We start from the raw sequence: 23,409 nt of genomic DNA, 5'->3' as shown, positions 1-23,409 counted from the left end.
GAGAAAAATTTAGCATGCCTGCTCATGTGACCATCCCACACAATGCATAACCCACAGAAAGAGCTGGGCCACGTGAGGAGATGGGGCTCCTGTAAGGTAGGGCTGGGAGGGGTGTAAGGAGGAGGCAGCTGCCAGCATTTCACGCTCAGGAGCCCCACGCTGCCCGTGTGGTGTCGATGTGCCTTGGTGTAATGCCAATGGGCAGGAGGTGTTGGTAAAAACAGAGGGCTGGGTTGCCAGCTCTTCCCCCACCACTTCCCCAGGGGGCTCTTGGTGTGCAATTTAGGGCACTCACCTTAGCGGGGGAGGCAAGTCTAACCTTTCCTTCCTGCTCAACCCTCCCCTGGAAGAGGGTTTTTGTTTGCTCCTTTCTGATTGTCACGCAGACGCCTACCTGCTAAGATCACTGCTCCGGATTGCCTCTGAGCCAGCAGCATTTGGCTCTTATCACTGGGGAGTGAAAGGTGTTTCTTTTGACAACAACCAATACCCATCTGAAGCTTGCGTTCTGCAGTCTGTAAATAAAAAGCAAAGGTTATGCACAGCCAAGCCATCCAGCTGGGTCAGGAAGATTAATAAAACAACTCAGATTCTCAGTTCTGCTCCGAGTCTTGTCTTTCACACAGACAAGAGGCAGAATCAGTGCCTTGTAAAGAAACACATTCCTAACTCCCTTCCCCACCCCCAGGACCCCTCTAAAATCCCCTGTGGCAGTCAGTGCCTTTGCTCCCACTCCTTCCTGGACACCTGACAACCTGTGCTATAGTCTGATAAGGCTCTCTGGAGAATAAAACATCTCGAACTCCTGCACCTCATGTTGCATATCCCTGTTCTCATTTAGACTGAATCTTCTCTCAGGCCACAGTCCACTGTAAACTCCAGTGTTTAACTCAAGAGTCTCCTTTTATCCTTACTGTACCACGCATTACTACCCAAACCAACTTACATCTCCTTTTTAGACCAAGGCATTCATGGAATACTGCACACACAGCTTCAGGAAGGCATTTTCCTTGGGACCCTCATGCTTGAATTCACACATACTCCTCATCCTCCTTTGGTTGCACCTGCAGGACATTGTTTCTCTCCTTACCTGATGTGAGGTCATTCAGGACGTTTGCCCTAGAGACAGCTGGATGGAGTAAAGGTCACCTCAGCTGAGGTCTTCTGCATCTGTCTAAACTGGAACCACTCTCTAGGTTTCTCACTAGCACAATCTCTGATATGACCCCTCCAAAGTCGTCTTCAGCTGGGTCTGAGCAGGAGAGGAACTCACACAAATAAACATCTGACTTCAGCTTGTGCAGTAGGAGGGAAAGGGCTGGCAGGTTGCTCTAGATCTAGACCCAGCACTTTTGGAGTAAGAGATACAGAACTTAGCGAAATACCTAGAAGAACATGAGGAGAGAGGAAATCTAGCCAGACACACTCTCAATGGAGGAGGTGGAACACGAGAATGGAACAGGAACACAGTTGCTCCAGAAAACATGGTAAAGGCAGCAGCCTTAAATTGACCATGATCACATCAGTATGCTGTGATTTCAGATTTCACATACAGTCCTTCTCAAAAGAAGACTCATGGACCCATGATCTCTGGATGCATCTCATCCTTGTAACCACAAACAAACAAATAATTATATTAAATCAGATGCAGATAAGAAAGGGTACACCTTTCCCTCTCCTCTTTGTACCAAACATGTCAGAATTGCTAGGAAACATAAAGAATAAAAGACAAATTCAGAAGAAAAATCAAGTTCCAAGAATCATCACAACTCAGATTTTTATTCAACAGTAAAGTCGAAGGGAAATATTTTTTCCCTTCAGGGCAAATGTTCCAAATGGAAATTAAGTAAAAATATTGTCCCCCAAAAGTACTCACAATGAAATTAGTTTTCATTAAATATATTTGTTTGGCAAAATAAAATAAAAATATTAGGACCCGTACAAAAAAAAAATCCCTTGCAAATTCATAACACTGTAGCAATGACAACAATGTAAACCTGGATGTTTGGCAGTTGTAATTAATTCATGGGAGTTACTGTTGAACTTTGGACTGAGAAAGTAAAAATCACTTTGAATAGCAACAAGCCAATTTTAGAGGCAACCGAGGCTTAGGGAATGCTATAGGGACGTGACACACCAGTGGCTTCATACACAGTTTGTGCGAGTGATCTGCTAGTGTGGGGCTACTTAAGAGCTGAGAGGAGAAGAAGTTAAAAGCTGTTGCAGCGTATGGTACAGCAAAAATCTGCAGACTTTCTGTTCTGGGAGCCGATCAGTTGGGTGAAGGCTGGTGGCAAGAGCTGAGATGGGTTGGAAGAATAATGACAGTGACGAATGGCGCAAGCACTGGGAAGCAGTTAACGATTTTCATCATGGCATTGGATTCAGTTGTGAGCAGACTCTTGGGGAAATCTTCTGCTTACAGTAGCTGCTGCTGCTCCCTACCTCCCTCTTCCTTCCAGTTAAAGCCTCTGCCCTGCCGAGTGGGTTTCACAGGCATGCAGTTTGGTAACATCGTCCTTTACTTAAGGATGTCTATTCCAGTATTAAAAATGTAAAAAAAAGTCCTCGGGAGGGTGCTTCTTAGTGGCAGTCTTTGCCTTAAGCAAGGCCAACGGCCTGCAATTACAAGTTAATTAAAGCAATGTGGATTTGGATGAGCAATGGGGAAGATGGGAATGGGGAAGGAAGGGATGCAGAGAACAGGGAGGAACGCAAATGTTTCTACACCCCTCCCCAAAGCCAAAATCCAAGGTGCACAAGTGGGTTTCTTTTTTCCTCACACTCTTCCTTTTTTTTTTTTTTTTTTAATATCTCTCCAGTTATAATATTTCCAGTTTCAAAGCAAGTTTCAGTGGCAGCCTCAGTTACAGTCATAAACAAAGTCATAGTTGCTGGGCTCCTTTGGAATAGGTGGTGGAGCATCTGGGATCTGTATGTTTTCCAAGTCAAGGAGGCGTAGCTTTATCTCCATGCTGAGCAGCGTGTCTAAGTCATTCCGCGTTAGGTCACTCAACATATCCTTCCCAAGGAGGGCGTTCAGCCCATCGGTCCATACACAGTACTACACAGGGAAAAGAGAAAAACTGTCATTAACAGACTTTCTGTACACAAACTGCTTGTCTTGCCCTGGCCCTCTACAGCTACTGCTCCCGCGGGGACTTGTGAAGAGACCTAAAATGAGGTTGATTCATTTTATTAGCTCGTATCATGAAGAAGGCGTGTTCCACTGAATGGCTCGGAAAATGGACAAAATGATTTGCTAAAAATAGGAAGACATGACAACATGTAATTGTTTGATAGTTAGGTATCTCCTCCAGACTTCTTGTTGAATATTCTTTAATAGTTATGGGAGAAAGGACATTACCTAACTTAGGACAATGAACCTCTGGAGGTACCTCCTTCATCCCTCTCTTTCCCCAATACTTACAGAAAGAGCCCGATTATCTTACACCAAACTTTTAATTCCAAGACAGCCAAGTTAGGTAAACTGGATCCAACTCAAAACCCTTCTTGACTCTTTGTGTAACTACCTAGTTTTATCGTGGTGTCTTTCCTATAAATTAAGTGGTATCAATTGACTTACACAAAGATAGGTTCTCAAATATCTATGCCTCCTTTACCACTATTTTACACAAAATAACATATTGTGAAAACTATAGAGTCAACCAATGCTGTGTCTTTCATGAAAATAAAATGCCAAGCTACCTGGTGTAATAATAAGTGCAACAAATGCTGAACTGGCTTCTAAAACCCTTTCCTTACTGTTAGCTTTTTCCTAATAGGAGATGCCATCTTTCCCAAGAGCTGACAGCTTGAGATGAACATGGGCTGAATAACCATTTAAAATAAGTAAAAAAACCAAGGGAGACTGGTAATCTAGAGTCAACTTCTATCAATTAAGTCACTTCCATTTATTACTACAAGCCATTTATTCAACTATGAACAGAAGTACTCAAATGCTATCATCTCAAAAATAGATTTCAATGATGAACTCGTGTTCTAGTTTGCAGGAGAAAAATCAAATCAACTGTATCTTCATTTTTATCTTACAAATACTTCTGCTAGTTTTTGTGCCAAAAAAATGGATTTTAAATTTAGCTGACCATTTGCTATGTGATACCACCAAGTTTAAAGATAGCCGTGGCTGACTTCATGCTACAGCAGAAATTAAGATTATTTTTAAGAGAGAGAGAAAACCCCCTCTTGGGATGTCTTGATCCAGAAAAAGGGCATATTTTTAAAATAGGATGGTTAACCCATTTCAACACCCAAAGTGAAATGTGACTCATTTAAGACAGTAACAGAACAGTAGCGGAGCTAGGATTTCACCCAGGGTGTTGGTAAGCCAAGCCGCAGCTTTCATACAAGATTAGCTGTATAGAAGAGACTTTAGGGTTCAGGTTGCCCTGCTAACAAGTACTAAAGAAACAACTTAGCCTGCCTATTGTAGGCTCTCAAAGTGTCTCACTGAAGGATTTTAAAGTGTGCAAGTTTTGTGGAGTGTCCATGGAATATCAGCGAAAGAAAAAAGCTATCCTAGAAATGTAATTATTTTTGAACAGCCTGTAATTTTTTATGATCGACTTGAAAGCTTTCATTGGAAAGATTTCCCAGAATTCACTTTGAGAAAAAGGAACAGAAAAGGAAAGTGCCCTGCTCAGGTTACAAAAGCACAGAGCATCCATTCAACAGATGCAGCCCCTGACATAAATCGTCCATCACTGCTCAGTGAGTATGGCCAGCGCTTTCTCTGGGGAGGAATCTCAGTGAGCCAGAAAGCAGAACTGCACTTCTCTTCCAGATATAACCCATCCAAGGCCCACAGAAACCAAATTCTGGCCACAATTCTGATGAGTGCAATGGCCTGGAAAAGGGGCTTCCTCTCTAATCTCCACATTGGCAAGTGCATCTAATTAAACTCCTGTACATTTTGAGCAGAGAGAAATCCTAATGAGATGGTGGAAAAACAGAGGCATTAATTCAGAAGCTTTTTTCTTTTTAATACGCAAAACAGACTAATAGCCACTGAAAAATTAATTTACTACAGATTCATTTTCATAAAACTCCAATGAAACCTAATTATAGCCTCCCTCATCAGTTTCTCTGTCAAAAATCAAGGATAAGATTAATCCACCTTTTTGCTATGTAGCTGAAACCAGCTATTATTATTTAAATGAAAAACAAATACGGTGGAGTGATCTCACAGTGCTGAATGCTCTGGCTGGCAAGAAGCTCTAACAGATGGTTAAAGGTATCTATCGCCAAACTTAAGTGTGTAAAAATGAGGTCCAAATCTCAATGATATTAGTTCAGTAATGAGATTTTTATTAAAGAAACACCTTGGGAGTCAAGTCAGTGGAACCAGACAACCAGAAAAGTTGTGCAGGCTTCATCCACCTGGATGCAGCCTCGAGCATCCTGGTCTGAGTGCATCACTGACCTGCTTTGAACAGGAGGTCAGACTGGGAACGCCCCCAGTCTCCCTTACAACCTGAATCATCCTGTCATCCTCATTCAATTTTTGGTTTTAGGACACACTCAATTACCACATTCAGACATCACTCTACAATCACGAGGACTGTAGAAGTGCTTGAAAAAACCTGTAAGTCTGACCTGAAATTGTCACGTACTAACATCCTTCCTGATGCTTCACACAAAGCTTTCTAAATCTTGAGACGTCACCCACCACATCTCCCAAGCTGACAATGCTGCTAAACTAGCACTTCTATTGACATGCACCTGAGTTATTTTGATGAAGAGTCATGGGCTTCACAGAATCACCTAGTTCCAACACTGCTGCCATGGGCAGGGAAACCTTCACCAGACCTGGTTGCTCAAAGTACCATCCAGCCTGGCCATGAACAATTCCAGGGATGGGGCATCCACAGCTTCTCTGGGCAACCTGTGCCTCACCACCCTCATGGTGAAGATTTTTTTCCTTATGTCTACTCTAAATCCACCCTCTTTCATTTTAAAGCCACTACCCCTTGTCCTGTCACTACACATCCTTGTGGAAAGTCTCTCTCCAGCTTTTTTTGTACCCTTTTTGTACCCTTTCCAGTACCCTTTAGATAGTGGAAAGCTTCTATAAGGTGTCCCTAGAGCCTTCTCTTCTCCAGGCTGAACAACCCTAACTCTCTCAGCCTGTCTTCATAGGGGAGGTGCTCCAGCACTCTGATCACCTTTGTGGCCCTCCTCTGAGGTCTCATAAGAGTAGAGTAGAGGGAAAAAATCACCTCCCTTGACCTGCTGGTCACACTTCTTTTGATGCAGCCCAGGATACAGTTGGTTTTCTGGGCTGCAAGTGTACATTGCTGTGTCATACTGAGCTCCTCATCAACCAACACTCCAAGTCCTTCTCCTCAGGGCTGCTCTCAATCCATTCTCCACCCAGCCTGTATTTGTGCTTGGAATTGCCCTGATCCATGTGTGGGACCTTGCACTTGGGTTTCTTGAACTTCACGAGGTTTGTGCAGGCCCACCTCTCCAGCCCATCAAGATCCCTCTGGATGTCATCCCTCCCCTCCGGGAGGTGTTGACTGCACAACACAGCTTGGTGTTACCATGGACTTGTGCAATCTCAGGTTATTTAGATGGTCTCGAACCTGATCTTCTCCTACAGTGAGTGATTCTTCATTCTCCCAGTGCCTTGCCTTTGCCTTCTGCGACTTGGGTGGTGTGGCGAGAGCACTTGCCAGTGAAGACTGAGGGCAAAAAGCTGTTGAGTACCTCAGCCTTCTCCATATCCCATAACCAGGTATCCCATTTCTTTCCAGAGATGCCCACATTTTCCATAGTCTTCCTTTTACCATAGATGTACCCATAGAAGCTTTTCTTATTGCCCTTGAGATCTCTGGGTAGAATTAATTCTGTCAGGGCTTTAGCTTTCCTAACCTGATCCCTGGCTGCTTAGACAATTTCTCTATGTTCCTCCCAGGCTACCTGTCCTTGCTTCCACCCTCTGTAGGTTTCCTTTCTGTGTCTGAGTTTGTCCAGTAGCTCCTTGCTCATCAATGCAGGTCTCGTGGTGTTTTTGTTTGACTTCTTCTCTGTTGGGATGCATTACTCCTGAGCTTGACAGAGATGATCCTTGAATATCAACCATCTTTCTTGGGTTCGTCTTCTCTCTGGGGCTTTATCTCATGGTAGTCTACCAAGCAGATCCCTGAAGAGGCCAAAGTCTTCCCTCCTGAAGTCCAGGGCAGTGAGCTTGCTGGGTGCCTTCCTTTCTGCCCTAAGAATCCTAAACTCCACCATTTTATGGTCACTGCAGCCAAGGCTGCCCTTGAGCTTCACATTCCCTACCAGCACCTCCTTGTTGGTGAGAACAAGGTCCAGCATAGCACCTCTCTTCGTTGGCTCTTCTATCATTTGGAGAAGGAAATAAGCATCAATGCATTTCACGAAACTCCTGGATTGCTTATGCCCTGCTGCGTTGTCCCTCCAACAGATACAGGGGTGGTCCCAAAGGCCATCTTTTATAGGAGTGAGGGGGTGGTGGCCATTACCCCCAGTCCTGCCCAGGCCCCATCAGCCACTCTGGTGAGAGCTGCTGGCTCCTAGTGGGTCTGGTTGCTCCCCTGGGGTTTCCCCAGCTCAGGAAATCCCCCCTGTACACCACAATCCCTCTTTCTGCTGCTGAACTTGCCTGCATTGTAGCTGATTGCCTCGACTTAACATGCTGCTTGCTTTTCCTTGTGGGTGCTTCCTCTGAACATTTGCACTTTTTGCTTTAATTAAAACTCACTGTTCTGTAGGCCATAGAAAAGTACAGAGGGAGTGAGATGCCCTTTTGAAAACATACACTTGGGAACTGTCAAGTAGCAACAGAGATTGCTGCCTCTGGCCGTGTTTTTGAACATATTAATTTTGGCTCAAAGAAGCCACACAAGATGAAGAAGAGAAATAAAGACAGTAGGTGTGTTAACTCAATCACGAGCAATTTAGTTAGCGCATATCACAACGCTACTGCCCATCAGCGGGGTGCAGTAGCAGTTTTTGAACATTTAGACCAGGGGTGTCAAACTCATTTTCACCAAGGGCCACAGCAGCCTCGCGGTTGCTTTCAAAGGGCCAAATGTAATTTTAGGATTGTATAAATGTAGAAGTAGTTGCACTTATACAGTCCTAAAATTACATTCGGCCCTTTGAAGGCAACTGCAAGGCTGATGTGGCCTCGGTGAAAATGAGTTTGATACCCCCTGATTTAGACCATTAAAATACACGTGTTGCTATAGGCTATATTTGAGATACTATTGGCTGAAAAAATTGCTGATTTTCATGGCTATTTGCTCTTATGAGCTCTAACAGTCTAGAATTCAGTTTCTGTAGAATTTATATCAGAAAGCATCTGACATATTTTCAATTCAGAGGAGGAAGACAATCATGCTTTGCTTAGACCTACAGCTCTAATGGCACATTATGGCTGGGAAGCTATTGCTACTTAGATCAAAACTGACCGGCAAGTCTTTCTTTGGAATTAATGTACTTGAAAATGACACTCAACTATTAATCCCCAGGAAAACACAAATGAGCATAATCTTATTTCCGCTCCTAAAATTAACATTTATTTGAAGGTTATAATCCAGAATTGCAAATGTTGGAGCTGTGTAAGTAAATACACTTCACTTGTAAAGCAATTTCATGCACTTTAATACACTACAGTATAATGCAGTTTAATGCAATCTTCTGTGTTTCATCACCTTAATGCAGTGCCCTGAACTCGGACCATATGTCATACCACTAAATAAGAAGTGTGCAAATGGAACACAAACTCTTGTTGCTTTAGAAATAAGAAAGAAAAACTTCTTTCTTTTTTTTTTTTTTTTTTCATATAGCGCATTCTGCTAAATCTTTACTTGAAAGTTCTTTGAGAGAAACACATCCAGTGCTTCCACATAATTAGGTAAATTAGTTCCACCAACTTGCAAAAGGCAATAATGTTGTTTGCTTCCTTGTGTTTTCAAGAGCAGAGAAGGGGCTGTCACTTTGCCTTGCTATTGGTATTTACATTGTCTTTATACAAGTGAGACCCATTGCAAAATGATATCCTGTGGAAATACAATTAAAAGGACCTTCTATAATCACCTGTCATTAATGGTCTTAAGCAATGTGAAACTAAGAATAATGGGATATGCCATTCTGGAGAACACAAACCTTTGGTTAAAACTAAGACCCAACGATGGCATAACCTCCCCTGATTTTGCTGGCATCGTCAAGAGAACGGTAGTGATTCTTTAAAAGCTTGGCTGTATAAATCATCAGTGTTGAACCAAATGTCACTTAAATGAACACACAGCAGAATTCTTCAGTGTTTACAGTAGAGCAGACCAAGAGAAATCCTTATTACATGAGGAAATGGTGAGCAAGATCTGTGGTCTGCCCAAGCTCTCCTCTTTCTCTTACTTTTGGCTCATATTTCAGTAGGGCTTTGAAATACTGATCTTTAATTTGGACCCCATGTGCTCTATGATGTACAAATACAAAACACTTTCCTTCTGTGGCTCGGGATACGCATGAAATTGCAGGTTTTGCTCCCATACTAATCCCTCTGCTTTCAGTTTGTTGTGAGACATGACACAGATTTAAGTGGACCGGTACTCTGTGTCAAGATGATCACACTTATATTCTTATAAAGCTGTCTGCTGCCAGAAAGGAACTAAGAAGGCTTCAAAGAAATTTCTGTACTCTGAACTTGACTTACCTCATGCTTGTCTGGAGCAATGAAATTCAACTGGCCACTTGAGTCATACAGTATAGAGAAAGCAAGCTCTAGCACCTCCTGGAACAATACAAAGAAACACATATTAATGCTGCATGAGACAGGCATTCAGACATTCAGGTCTGTCTTTCTTTCCTACCACTTATTCCCCAAAACAAGTGGAAAAATAGGTTATGGTACTCTCCTACCTGGCCGAAACTGCAGCAGTGCCAAACCACTGCAATGGACCAGCACAGCAAGAACCCCTCCACAGATGCTTCAGTCAAAACAAACTCACACCCCTCAGTGCTGACTGTAGCTCACTTGGTCACAGATTACTGTAGCATTTGAGTTTAAAATTGAGCTAGGCAATGGTGAGGACTAGAATCAATATCATGCATAATACTACAATTGCAACAAACTCTTCATGAAGTTCTACAGTTTTTTCAATTTGCATAGAAAAATTCTGCAAGGTTTGATTCCCTGTGTCAAAAATCTTGCCAGGACAGTTAATCTCCTGGTATATACTTATGCTCTTTTCACTGCTGGAAATCTATTAAATTATTCATTCTTAAGAGATTTCTGTCATCTTGTTTCTACTTAAACTAGAATCAGCAGCCCCTGTCAAACTGAACTATATGGGTTACTTAAAGACCCAAACAAATTCCAGGAAAGGAAAAAATGACCATCTTTTGTCTCCCTCAGCACTGAAGCTGGAATTTCAAAGGTGCCAAAGTGAATTCATCAAGCACTAACCTTCCCTAGAAGTCACCCAGACTGGGTTGCTCTGAGGAAACCCAACCAATTTGAATAAATGATGAACTTCCACTGGCCAGCAGTGAGCACGTAAAGATGTTGTGTTATCGTGGTTACCGCACACATCACTATAAGTGCCGGTACAAGGATTTCACAACCCATAAGCTAGCTGGTATGGATATAATAACACTGTGGAAAAAGACTTGGCTACAGAGGAGAGTGCTGACTCCTAACTATGATCTGCATCGTGTGTCATGTTCTTTTTGCCTCTTGGCTTCCTAAGCCCCATAATACTGATCGCCTTTGCTGACTCTCAGCTGACAACTGTCCCTATGCTGCCAGAGGCCACAAAAGCATGGTTTCGTAAATTTGCCACGCTAAGTTTTAAAATGGAAGAACTGATTGTGAGGACTGCAGCACATACATGGCTCTAGATTTCTAGTCCTGATCTCCTGGGCGGAAACAAACATAGGTCTTTGGATTTCAGTAGGGGTTATTTGATTTTTGCACTTGTGTGACTGACAGCAAAGTCCGAATCATGAAACTTACAATCCTTGGGGATAATCTTGGTTGATCAGAGACCAGACTTCTCATGGGAAATACTCTTGGTTTCCTTGAGTTTAATTATCAGGTCCAACTTGTTCTATTGTCAGGCCACAGGAGACAAGTCTGTCTTAAATCCTCATGGAAGGTGCAGATACTAATAGTGGTGCACTCAGCAAACAAACAGCTCATGGCTGATGTATCCTTTTTGTGTTTTAGGCAAGTCTCTCAGTCACACCATATTAAGAGTGATGTCCCTCATTACAGAAACAAATTTACCTCTGCCCACACAAACGTGGCATTATTGCCTCACAGAGTTTTCTAAATTACTGACTGAACATGCCAAGTCATGCAACTGAGGTAGTGAAAATGAAATGTATCACTGAAAAAAAAATGGCTTGTACTGCTCTACTATGATGTTCCTGAATTTCATGAAGGTCAATAACAATCCCATAGGCCTGGTCCCTGTACATTTGTACTTTGGGAAATTCCAAGGGATTAAAGTTTTTTTTCATCTCAAAGAAAGGAAAAGGAGAGAAAAACCAGAAAAACCCTGCCCAGGGAGCCATGGGTTGGGTCATTCCCAGGCAGGCAGAGAATGAGAAAGGGCTACATCTAGGGTAGTAAGCTTTCCTTTATGGAGGAAAGTTAGAGTTTGGTAGCCCTGGATCCAGTTCAGCTACTTCGCTGGATGCTCTGGAGACTAAAGGCCCAGGAATTAGAGCTTCCAGGTTCCAGCATCTCTGCCACCTCATGCACATCGAACTGTCAAAGAAAACGGAAACCTAAGGAGCTGGAGTTGCCAACTGGTCTTCCATACTGACAGTGGTCTCAGTGGTTGAACTGACTGACTTCTCAGGCACCCCCACCTGGTTTTGTTACATTCCCTTCCAATGACAGGTGATTGTGAGGAACTGGTAATTCCTAAAGGAAAACTGATCAGTCTCTATCAGCCATCTGTGGTCTTCTCCTCCCTTTTCTGTCCTACTTCTCAACATCTCTCAGTCATTTTCCACTCTAGCCTTTTCCACCACTTTCTCTTTCTCTCTGGTCTTTTTTTTTTCTCTCCCATTCCTTCCAACCTGCTCCTTCCCTTTTTGTATTGTTTTCCTACTCCCTCACCTCAGTCTCCTGAACTCACTCCCTTGACACTCCTAACTCCTCCACCCTTGCGCATGTCAGATCTTTGCCCTTCCCTAGGTGCTTGTCAAAGGTAACAGTACTGGGACCCAGTACTACTGTACTGGACGTGCCCCTCTTTTGAGCTTCACCGGAAACAGGGGACAAGAGACTCTGCACCTGCTGGCTGGGCACTTACCACTCCTTGGCTCCAACTCTGAGGAAAGCTGTTTAGGTGGTATGAGGAGAAGCTTGCTCTCCCACATTGAGAGCTTCTCTTTCCCCCAAGTCTCTGCTCGTCCCTCACATGGGCCAGAGACAAGCTAATTTTGATGAAGTGGCATTTTAGGTGCCTACAGTTGGGTGATCCCATGCAGCTGGAATCACCTCGCTACTCTCTGCCTACTCTGTCATCAACAGCCTTCAAACACCTGTGTTTCTGCTGAAAGCTGAGACCACAGTCATGTTAATTTTGTTTGCCAGAGCCAGAAGATCCATCCCCCAGAGAACTATCTATATGCGCAATGGCAGGGAACTTGTTCAACCAACATGAAATAAAAGCTGCATTCAACAGGGAAGTGAGCAGAACCACTTCTGCTGACCAAAAAGGCACCAAGCCTGAAGACTGCGTGGGCAAATAAAGGGTGATAGGAGGACATTTAGAAATACACAATAATGTTTTTCGCAAATTCTTCTCTTGTGCTTTGTTTTGAAGGCTGCAAAACGGAACATATCTCGCTTCCTTCAAATTCATTAATATTTCTTGAGAGTCAGAAATGAGGACTGTAAAATTAAACCTAATTTAAAAGCACGAGCAAGATGAACAACAATGGATGCAGGTCTAGTCCTATCAAGCTGTTCCAGCTTCATATGCATGCAAACTCCAATTCAGTTTAACTCTTAATTTATTTCTAAATTGTCCCACTGGAAGAATAATTTGCCCTGTGCCAGCAAATGAAGAGATGCTGAAGCCTTTGTTATAGACATTCTGCCAGTGCCAGCTATGTCCATAGTAGTGGCATTCTGCCATTCAATTTTATTTTTTTTGCCAATGAATAAACATTAAGGTGGTTGTTATATATGTACAAAGACAGCGCAAGATGAAAAGGCCTCTTTACAAAATAGATCATCGATTGTAAAATTTCAGGAAGTGAAAAGTTTCATACACCAAAGTCACCCAAATCGCATTCTGTGTCTGGCATGTTTTAGTTTTTAGTTTTTGTTTTGTTTTGTTTTTATTTTCACTTCATTGCCTACATTAACTTGGTACTCTGCAAAGAATGGTATGTTATTCCTGTGATGTCAGCTAAGCAGCTGCAATGTTGTGCATGACAGTTTGATTTGGATGACAATAAATTTCAGTAATTCAGTGATTCACAGGGGAAGAAACAGGGTGTTAATTAAAAAAAAAAAAAAAGAAAAAAAAGGAAAAAAAAAAGAGAAAAAAACATCAAAAACCCTGCACCATACCAAAATTGTAAATACATCACAATTATTATTGCTTGGGTCACAGATGGAACGTTCCAGCCATGGATGCAGATCTTCACATTCTCAGCCAGAAATTTTATGCCAGTCCAAAGCAATTTTACGTGATGAAATGGGTCAATGCTGACAGCTGAGGACAAACTGATCTGCAGCGTTGCTATTTAGCATTAAATACTATCTAGACATTACTGCTGCATAAAGATGACGTATTTCCATCACTGCCACCCACTGCTTTCCGTCTTCCTATCTTTCCTTTTTGTGTGGACATATGAGTGCTGAGATGAGGAAGCACTAAAAATACTTCATACGCATCATATAAATGCCTGAGTCAAATGCTGTTGATGGTTCAGCTGCAACATAACGTAGGAGTTGTATGCAATCTATTGTATGCATGTGTGTCTTAGTGCCCTGATTCAGAAAATCAACAAGGAAAAGTACTCCTGGGAGTTTTTTTTCCCTCTCTTGGCTTGACTTTTTCATTTCCAACCATGCAAAGCCAATTCTGAAAGGAGATGACGGTACCCTGAGAGACCTAGAGCAACTTGTCTGTATGGGAAACAAATGCAAAGCATACTCAAGTTGCTTTCTGTATCTATGTCTAGTTAAGGAAAGAAAAGTTGCAGTTATGATGCTGCAACAGTTGTGTGATGTAGTTTTGACAGTGCCTCTTAATTTTTTATGGTTTCCATCAGAACTGTCTTTTCCAGTATTTATTTGAACACTAAAGGCATGCATTTTATTTTTAAAGTATTGAAGCAGGCACTCTTAACTGCACTATTTTCTCCATCAAAATCTCTTTCTTGTTGGACCCAAAATTTCTCATTTTCAGGTAACTAGAAATTCTGAATCAAATCCTCTGATCTGGTTCCCAGAGTCTCACAAATCGTTGTAAGGTCAGACAGTGTGACCTGACAGAAAAACTTATGAACGTACCTCATACAATATGGTGTGAAGACCTTCACCACTAAAGATGTCAGACTTCACAAGTAACTAAATTTCTTCTTGCTGTGGTGGCAATTCTTGCTAACAAAAACTCTGCAAGACTCTGGCACTGTACAATTTGAGTCCTGCTGTCAGTTTACAGTCCTTGATCTGAAACTCCGAAAGGTAGCATAAATTTAATTTAAGCTGACCATTGTCTCCTATACATTTTTTCTCAAATGCACTGCTGAACACATCCTTATACACCTCATTAATTGTCCTGCATTTACCTTGCAACCTTTTGTTGGCGGTTGTTTTTCTACCTGGCTGGACCTGAAGGTATCATCAGCTGGACATTAATTGCAATTTTGGCATGTGTCAGTTTTCACTGAACATCAGAGAATACAGCTGAACAAACGGATTAATTATCAGAGACAATACAGGAGTAGGTACTAACAGTCATTGCTAGTAAGCTCTGTAGCAGCAGTCAAAACTGCTTTGCTTTAGAGGTAGAAGACATCACTACTAAAGACTATCCAAATGTGTTCTGGGCATATCACAACGTGCATCTGCCATGAAATCTGAGTGAAGTAGGGAAGGCTGTCCCAATAATTCAACTCAAAATGGTCTGAGGTGAAAACAAAGTGCGTGTGCATACGCTGAAAGGTGGCAGGCTGGAATGAAAAATACCTGTATTACTTCAGAAAAGGTCGATTGACAAGCTTTGTATTCTGCAGGGTGCGTGTTCACAGCAATTTGAGAACCATACCTTGTTTTGTTTAAGAGCTCCTTTCTCCTTCATGTGAGGGCAGTCTTTCCCAGTCACAACAGCTTTTATATCTGCCACAGGCACTGCATTAAAAAGAAACAAAAGCAGAAACCAGAAAATGAGTTATTGTCAAGGTGTGTAAAAGCTACAGAATCTAAAAAGAGGCAAGACTAATGTGTTAAAATTGCCACCTCCTTTGCCATTTCCAGCCTGTTGTAAGAAAACAACTAAAATAGGAACCAGTGAGTCTTGACAAAATTTCAGGCATCTGGATAAAAGTCTGGGTATGCTTTTTCTTGCTTGTTGAGACTAGTTTGGGTAAGAGTGTTTCACACAGATGGGTATGTGTATCTGGACAGTTTTTATGTGTACTCACATATCTAGTAAACATATACTATTTGCTGCCTTAATGTAATATGCCTGGCCTGTTAATGCCCTTCCCTAGGGATCCAGGTAAAGTCCCTGCTGGAGACAGGATGCTAGACAAGCTGGACCCTACCTTACTTGATGCTGTTGTCCTTCTGCTAATGCCTATATGAATATTTCAAATAGTTTTTTATTTCACTCCCATCAGCAGTTTAGCTGCTTTTGGGTACTAACAGGAACACGGACTACTAAGGCTTATAATGACCCATTCCTTTTGCTTTAAAATGTGAAATAATCAAAAGTCATTGGCAAAACAAAAAGCTAAAAACACTGGAAGCTGCTGCCACTCAGACTCACTCACAGAGTGAGGTCACTAAACCATGAAGATAAATTTCTCTGAGCTTCAAATGGAAGTCAATTTTCCAACAGTAATTACATTATGGAGAATCTATATGCTCCACAAGACAATATGGTCAGTGAGTAACAGTTTCTACAATCTATAAATAATACATTATCCTTGTGGCTACAGAAAAGCTTCAAGAGATATAGAGCAGAATCATAATATGAAAATCTGTTACTGCCCAGTTCTTTACAACTCTAATGGAAAATACTGGAGAAGAGAAATGCATTTTCTCTTCTACTGGGTACAGCAACACTACTTACTTTACTATAGATTACCTCAGCACTATGGTCAAATGGATAATAGATATTTTTAAAGGACTTTATTTGCATAGAAAACTAAAAGAAACAGAAGTTATTTGGCCCGTCACTACTCAATCTCTTCTGCCTTTAGTCTCAGCATTTCATGCCGTGGCCGTGCTGACTTCTTGTCTCTGACACTATTTTTGGTCAAGAAGAGATATTATTTGTGAGAGGAAAGAGCAAGCTAGGACAAACTGGGAAGTAAAGGAGATATTTGACTGCAACTATGGTAGAAAGGTTTTCTTCAGAAGAAGATGTTTCTGCCATTTGCACAGACACCCAGAAAAGCAATTTCTCTGTTTGCATAAGGCAGGGTTTTCCCAAGTTAGGTCTCTCAGCCAAGAAGGCTTTTCTCCAGGTTTCATATGATTGATCTCTGTGATCAGGAATGCAGTTACTATGGGAGATCACAGACTGATGTGACATCCAGATCTTTATTTATCTGGAACTTGGCTTATTCCTTGCTTTGGAAAAACAGAACCAAAGACTTCAGATGGTATCAGAAGCTGACTACAAGATGCTGGAGGGTGTGAGCACAGATGTGATGTGCTCACAACAGATAAAGCCCAGGGAAAGAGGGCAGCTGTTTTCTGTCCCAGCTGGAGCCTGCACAGCTTGTTAACTCTGTCAGACTGAAGAGAGGGGTGACATTTACAGAAGTGAAAAGGTTAAAATTCCCCCCTTCATTTATTTTTGGAGATAGTCTCTAGTTGTTCAGGCTTGGCAAGGAGCATACAAAATGCCCTATGCTGTTTATATTCGTCTTGAATTTTCTTACCCAGCTATTCTCTTTCATTTGTTAACCTGCTCCCAAATGCTGACAATCTGGTCATCATGATCATACCTTAATAGTTCAAAATTCAATATAAGTCTATCCAAAGAATACCAGAATATTTCTGGAAAATGTCTGTAAAATTCCCAAGCCAGTCTGGCCTGACACACTTCAAACAATAGTGCCATGTTTTAATCTTGTATCTTGCAATATTCTCAAGTCTGTTTAATTAAACTCTAATGTGGGTGGCACTGTGGTAAATCTTATATCCTTCATTGACTGAAAACCTGAGATTTTTAGGAAATAACCATATCTTTCTCAAACTGCATCAGTATCTGCTCTGCCAGCAGGCATGCACAGAGAGGCACCAACATATGGGTCTGGCTCAGTGGTTTCCAAAGTAGGAGCCTTCTGTCCCCATGGGATTCTGCCATTCCCAAGTAGGCTCAAGAGCCTATGGAAAATGCAAATGCAGGATGAAGCTTGCAGGCAGGGTCAAGGGGCTGAGCGTGGTATCATGCTCCAAGCAAACAAATCCGGTAACTGCTGGTGTCATAACTGTGCCTGCAGTTCAAGTGCGACCTTCATTCTTCTTCTGTCATTCTGATGCTACTGTAACATTCAAGGGCTATTTCTCTAAGACTCATCCAGAAAAAAAACCCAGCCTCTTCCAGTGCCAGTGCAGCAATGTGAGCCCCTGTCCTACATTCTGCCAAGACTGCAGTAAGAGCATGAAAAATCCTTGAGGCAATTTTTAAGGCAATGAAAATAAGGTAATGTGACTGTGAACTGCCACAGCTCCAGCATCAGACAGGCTCTCCCTCTTTTCCTCCCAGACACACTCAGAAATTTTAAAAAACGCTGCCTGGAGACAGGTTGGGGCAGCAAAAAAGAGAAACAATTCTTTGCTTTACTAATATACATGAAAGTTTAAATCAATTATTTTCTCCTGTCATGATTTTCAGGCTGGAAAAATTTCCAGCTTCTGAAAAATTAGTCTTTCTGCCATTCCATGAAAGAAGTGGAGCTACCAATTGAAATACTTGTACAAGGATATCTAATTTGATAATACCAAGAATGGCATATATTACTAATGGAAGTTCAGAAAAGAACAAAAGGAAACGATTCCTTATTCAGTGCTTGATTTCTTGAAGTCACCTTCTGGCGACAGAACTACATTGGTCATTATTTCCATTATCATAAAAACTTTCCCAGGATTGCAGGTTAAACCTCTCCAACTCATGTTGAAGGACAAAGCAGAAATTATCACAAGAATATGTTTTTTCTCAAGGGCTCCAAAATTACTTTTATCCAGTAAAAAAATCCTGATAAATCCCCTGGTAGGAGTTGTCACAGGGGCATGTCCTCTCCCAACTGGGTACACAGTAACGGTGAAGTCCTTTCAATATAGTTCACAGCACTGTGACATCTCTAAGTCCACTCCCCATGATAATGACAAAGAACTCTCCCTTCCATGGATTTCTCCTCCAGTTACTAGACCATTTTCTACAGAAGAAACACCTGTCTCTATGGATAGGAAGTGCTTCTGGATATACCCAAGTATTTTTATTTGATATCTGCAGTTAGACAAGCAACAAAAACAAACTGTGTTCCACCCCATGAAAGGTATGTCATTTCCAAGCTGAATTAAATTATAAACTAATTGGAAGCTGAGCTCAGTCCTCATACACACTTGCCAAAACCAGGAGAGCAGTGTTTGAATGCAGGACGAAATGTCCTCTGCTCTCTATCTCCAGACCTGTTGATAAAGTCTTGTGTTTGGACATTTGGACATCTGTAGTAGAGAAACCAACCACAAGTTACAAAGAGCAACTAGCATAAAAGAAGCAAAAGTAGCACAATCTTTGTGCATGACTTACATTTATCTTGCAATGAATCATGGGGGACTTCTCCCTGGGGACTTTCTTCCAAGTCTCCATAGTGCAAGACCTTGTGATTAGGTGAAAGTCGACAATACCAGAATTTGTCTGTTAAAATAAATGCATTAAACAAGGTAACTAACATGTCTTCATCAGCATTATCAATAGCATAGGAGAGAGCTTACTCAAACGAGACACTACAGGGAAGGACTGCCTGTTTTCTTTCAGAAGAAGGAGAGGAGTGTGTGGGGTGTATGGAAAGTAGGGCAGGGACTTTGCTGAGTAATTTTACTTGATCAAATGAAGCTAGCATCAATCTTTTTTTTTTTTAAATTGACTTAGTCACCGGCTCCAAAAATAAATACTAGCAAGAAATAATTGACTTAGTTTTACATGATATTATATATCCTCATGGACAGAAGACTGGCAAAATAACCTCTGCTTTGAGTGGCTAACTAATGTACCCATAAAAGCTTCATTTTTAGCACCCACTATGTGAAAATTAAGCCCTGCCAGCTGTCTTGTGTGGGACACACAAAACCTGATACATTTGAAACATCCCATACTTTATGAAAATTATGACTCATGTCTTTTTATAGACATGGGAGAACAGCCCCATATTTATGGAGTGACTGGACATAACTAACACACAAAGATTTTAAAAGCAGATGTTAATTCCCTTGTCCTGCAGATAACTAAGTGCTTTGTGTGGTCACAAATATACACATAAGGGAGCCACATTACATATTGCATTTTAGCCCCTTCTAGGAGGTGTATATTTACATTTCCTGCCAACTCCTGCTTTGCAGGATATAATTCCCCTTCACAATATTTGTTAAAATCTGTTCCTGTGAAGAACACGACCATTGCAGAGTCGGGCCACCACGCTGCCTAGCATGCAAGGGTGGTGCTTGCCAATTTCCTTTCTGAAATGGCAAGAACAAGGTTCCCCTTCCTTGTCAGAGCACTTTCTAGTTAATAAATAGACCACATAATGTCAAGCTGTCAAAAATACAAACTTGTTACATCCAAGCGATAAATCTCCAGAAGCTCAGAGAAAGGCTAGATGTTAAAATGCCAGTGGGGGTGGGAGGCGGAGGACTTCTCTGGCTCTGTGCTTCTCTTGTTGCTGGCAGTGCTGACGCTGTGGTGAGCAGCAGCCCAAGGGACAATTTAGGGGAAATGTTAGCACTGACACAGCCCCATGGTGCTGCAATCACTGGGAGTGAATAGAGCCACATGTCAGATGGAACGTCAGAGGAGCTGCAGAACCACCAGAGCCGGCATATGTGAGCTCGTTTGGGCTGTTAGCAAAGGAAGGACTCGTTGGCTCTGTTAATAAAATATTGGCTTCATGGACTCAACTTCTTTCTAGAAGACACTCTCCAGTCCCTTAGCCAGCCGTTTAAAATGCAACGCAATAAAATACAGAGAAAGGTAATTCAGCTTTGAATGGCAAAAGTGGGCTTTCACATGCCCTTTTAAATAGCTTTGTCATGGTGGGTAAAAATGTTTTGGGGGAAAACCCCATGCATTTCAAACCACTTTCTGAGTGGTTTAGCAGAAAGATTTCAGAAGACCTTACAAACTGCTGGCAAAGGCTCAAAATGGCAATGGACAAGGTTCTGGTTATCTACCTCACAGGCATCACAATACTGAAAGATCTGTGGTGGAGAACCTGAGATTATGATTTTGTGATGCATACAAAAACAGCTACTGAAATATAAGCATCCCTGGACTGTAACCAATACAGACAATGATGTACAGGGTGAAGAGGAAAACCCCACTTGCAAAGCTTTTGTAGGGATTTGAAACTAGAGCAAGCAGGGGCCCTCATTCAGTAAACTCTCATCTGAAGAGCATACACATGATCAGCCCATTGTACAGTTTGTGTGCCTCAGAAGGACACGTTTGAAACAAAAGCAAAATGTGATGCTTAAAAATTATACCCCATTGAATGTGATGGGAGATCATAGCACCCCTCGCCTACCTAAAGAAAAGCCTCTAGTAACTGTAGCAGGAGGCTTTCACATCCAGTTTTAACTACAACCTCATTGTTTGTTAGGCTGTACAAAGGAATAAACCTTTCCAACTCTAAGATTAAACCAGTATTTTTTTTCCTAATAAAAGCTAATATGGTCTTACAACCTTTTCAGTGATCTGGCCAGGAAGATGGTGTAATTGAAAAAAAAAAATACCATGTATTCCTTTCAATTTAGCACAAATGGGGCTGCTGTTGTTAGCAAGGGTTTGAAAAAGTTTGGCTCTTTAACCTCCTAAAGGTCATAGTGTTTTGGTAACATTGGTCTTGTTTCAATGCCCTGCTCCAATAATAAAAGAGGGAAAAACCTCTCAGTGACAAAGTCATACTTCATTTTTTAGGAAGTTGTGGGTTTATGGGAAGCTCTGAAGGCTTAGGGAGCCTTTTACAGCAATTCCCCATAACCCGAGGTCAATTAAAGATCTAATAGCCATAAACTGAAGCTTGAGGCATGTCCAGCACAATTCTCCTGTGGGCTCACTAAGAACTGCTGCTGTGCCACAGCCTTGCAGTCAAGAGTAAAACCCGTAAATGAAACCTACAAATGGAACTAACGAGAGTCCCTCAGCCACAGCCACTAAATAACTGCAGCAGCCAGGCTGAGGAGGGTGATCAGCACCTTTAGTGATGGGCCCTTGCTTTGGCAACCACCTCAGCCTTACCAGCTGGGGTGTTTTTTTTCAGCTATACATGAAGTTGCAAACAGTTATCAGACAATATCCTCCTTATGTGAGAACTCAGCACCCCAGAAGGGAACAGTTTCGACCAGGATGAATGTTGTTTTACTGTAGTGCGGCTGCTGAACACAATTTTGTTGGAAAAGTAGTGTATAAAATAATGCTGCAGTCAAAAACTATATGAAATTGCTTGCACTGACAAAAAAGGTGAAGAAATCTGAAGTACAGAACAGCACATGGGAAGAGGCCAGCATCCACTTTCAGGTCTAAACGGATAAACAAATAATAACAAAAAAAAAGCAGAAGAAAAAGCTCTTTTCTACCGTGATTAGAAAGTGGTGCTTATAAAACAAAGAAAAACTACCGTCCGAACTCTCCAGAGCTCTTAAACCCAAGTCCGCAGAGTTGAAGTGCCACAAGAGGCTTTAAAGACAGGACAGACATTTCTCAATAGCCACTGTAGCTCACATCTGGCAGATCCACCTGTATGGGCACAGCTGGAGCGGGGCAACTGTCAGTTCAGGAAGGAGTGGAGTTTGTTCTGGTTTTAGGCCCAGTCTTATGAATTTGCCCCAAAGCCTAAGACCCTTCTATGAGCTACAATTCTTATTTTGTATTCAGTGTTATTACACCTGCCTCCGTAAAACTCTTCCTCAAAGCAAGCAGCTCTAGGGACAACAGTCACTAAGCACAACAGTCTTTAGAGGCGATGTCAGCTTGTGATTTCGTTGCAATTTTTGGACACTACGTCATTTATAGTTTCCAGTGAGTGCTTATGTCTTTTAGCTCGCTGACCACTGATGCAATCAAATTAAGGTGCTAGAGATTCTTCTTTGGGAAACATAATTAATCATTCTGGATTTTAACATGAAAAGGTTTCAAACAAATTGTCCTGATCCTCAGATAATTGCTAGAGCAGTCAGTGGATTAAATGTATTGCAGCACGTTGTTAAAGATTATAGATGAGGTTAAAAAAAAAACCCAAAACAAATAACAAACTCAGCTACATTTTGTCTAGAAGAATAATATTCAAAACTATGACCAAATAGTATGGCACAGAACATTTTGTTGATGGGCTACAGAGTGCTTGGCCATTCACACTGTGTTTCCAAGTGCATTAATGGCCAGTGACTCATATGCCCTTAACAATGCTATCTCAGGTAAAAAAATGTTGTGGTTAGTATGAAAGTGCTCTATAGTTAGAAACTGAGAAGAAAATAGCTCAGGTATGCATGGAACAGTGTCTGAGAGTACACATTTTATCCCAAAATATGTTCCAGATTACTAAAAAAGTTTTTTTGTTCAAAGAAAAATCATCCTTGTGGATTTACCAACAGGAACACACTTTAAATATCAGTGAAAAGACAGGTATTTCTGTATATTTTAGATGCATGTACGTGGACTCTTTTTCTTTCATTGCATTGTCTTTCTCTAATACAACTGTAGTGACGCATTTTCACTCTCACTGTTCTTAACTTCTCAGATCAAAGGCAGCAAGCCCTGCAAATGACTGGCGAATAACTGACCTGTGGCAACGCTGGAGGCACATTTTTAACCAGCTTCTCTCAGCAAGTCATACACACACAGAATATTATTTTTTTACAGGACTATGGAGATAGGGATGGAGTAGCAATAGCAAAGAGGTTTGGCAGAAAAAAGATCAAGTGTGTGTTCT

At 41.6% G+C, this 23,409-nt stretch overlaps 1 protein-coding gene across 8 annotated transcripts in view; it reads right to left on the bottom strand.

Moving 5' to 3' along the window:
• Positions 1 to 1,746: 1,746 nt before the first annotated feature.
• ELMO1 (engulfment and cell motility 1) overlaps positions 1,747 to 23,409 on the bottom strand; it is a 320,189-nt gene continuing 298,526 nt past the window's right edge. For all 8 annotated transcript variants that reach the window (XM_082044344.1, XM_082044349.1, XM_082044343.1 and 5 more), the window contains 4 exons: positions 19,017 to 19,124; positions 15,297 to 15,379; positions 9,707 to 9,784; positions 1,747 to 3,064 (listed from right to left, as the gene is read on the bottom strand). In XM_082044344.1, coding sequence (XP_081900470.1) covers positions 2,864 to 3,064; positions 9,707 to 9,784; positions 15,297 to 15,379; positions 19,017 to 19,124 — 470 coding nt within the window. In that variant the 3' untranslated portion in view covers positions 1,747 to 2,863. The remainder of the gene's footprint in view (positions 3,065 to 9,706; positions 9,785 to 15,296; positions 15,380 to 19,016; positions 19,125 to 23,409) is intronic.

This window comes from Streptopelia decaocto (assembly GCF_964273445.1).
Source record: "Streptopelia decaocto genome assembly, chromosome: 2".
Lineage (NCBI taxonomy): Eukaryota > Metazoa > Chordata > Aves > Columbiformes > Columbidae > Streptopelia > Streptopelia decaocto.
The sequence above is the reverse complement of the archived record's forward strand: the minus strand, read 5'-3'. Positions and strand labels throughout refer to the sequence as shown.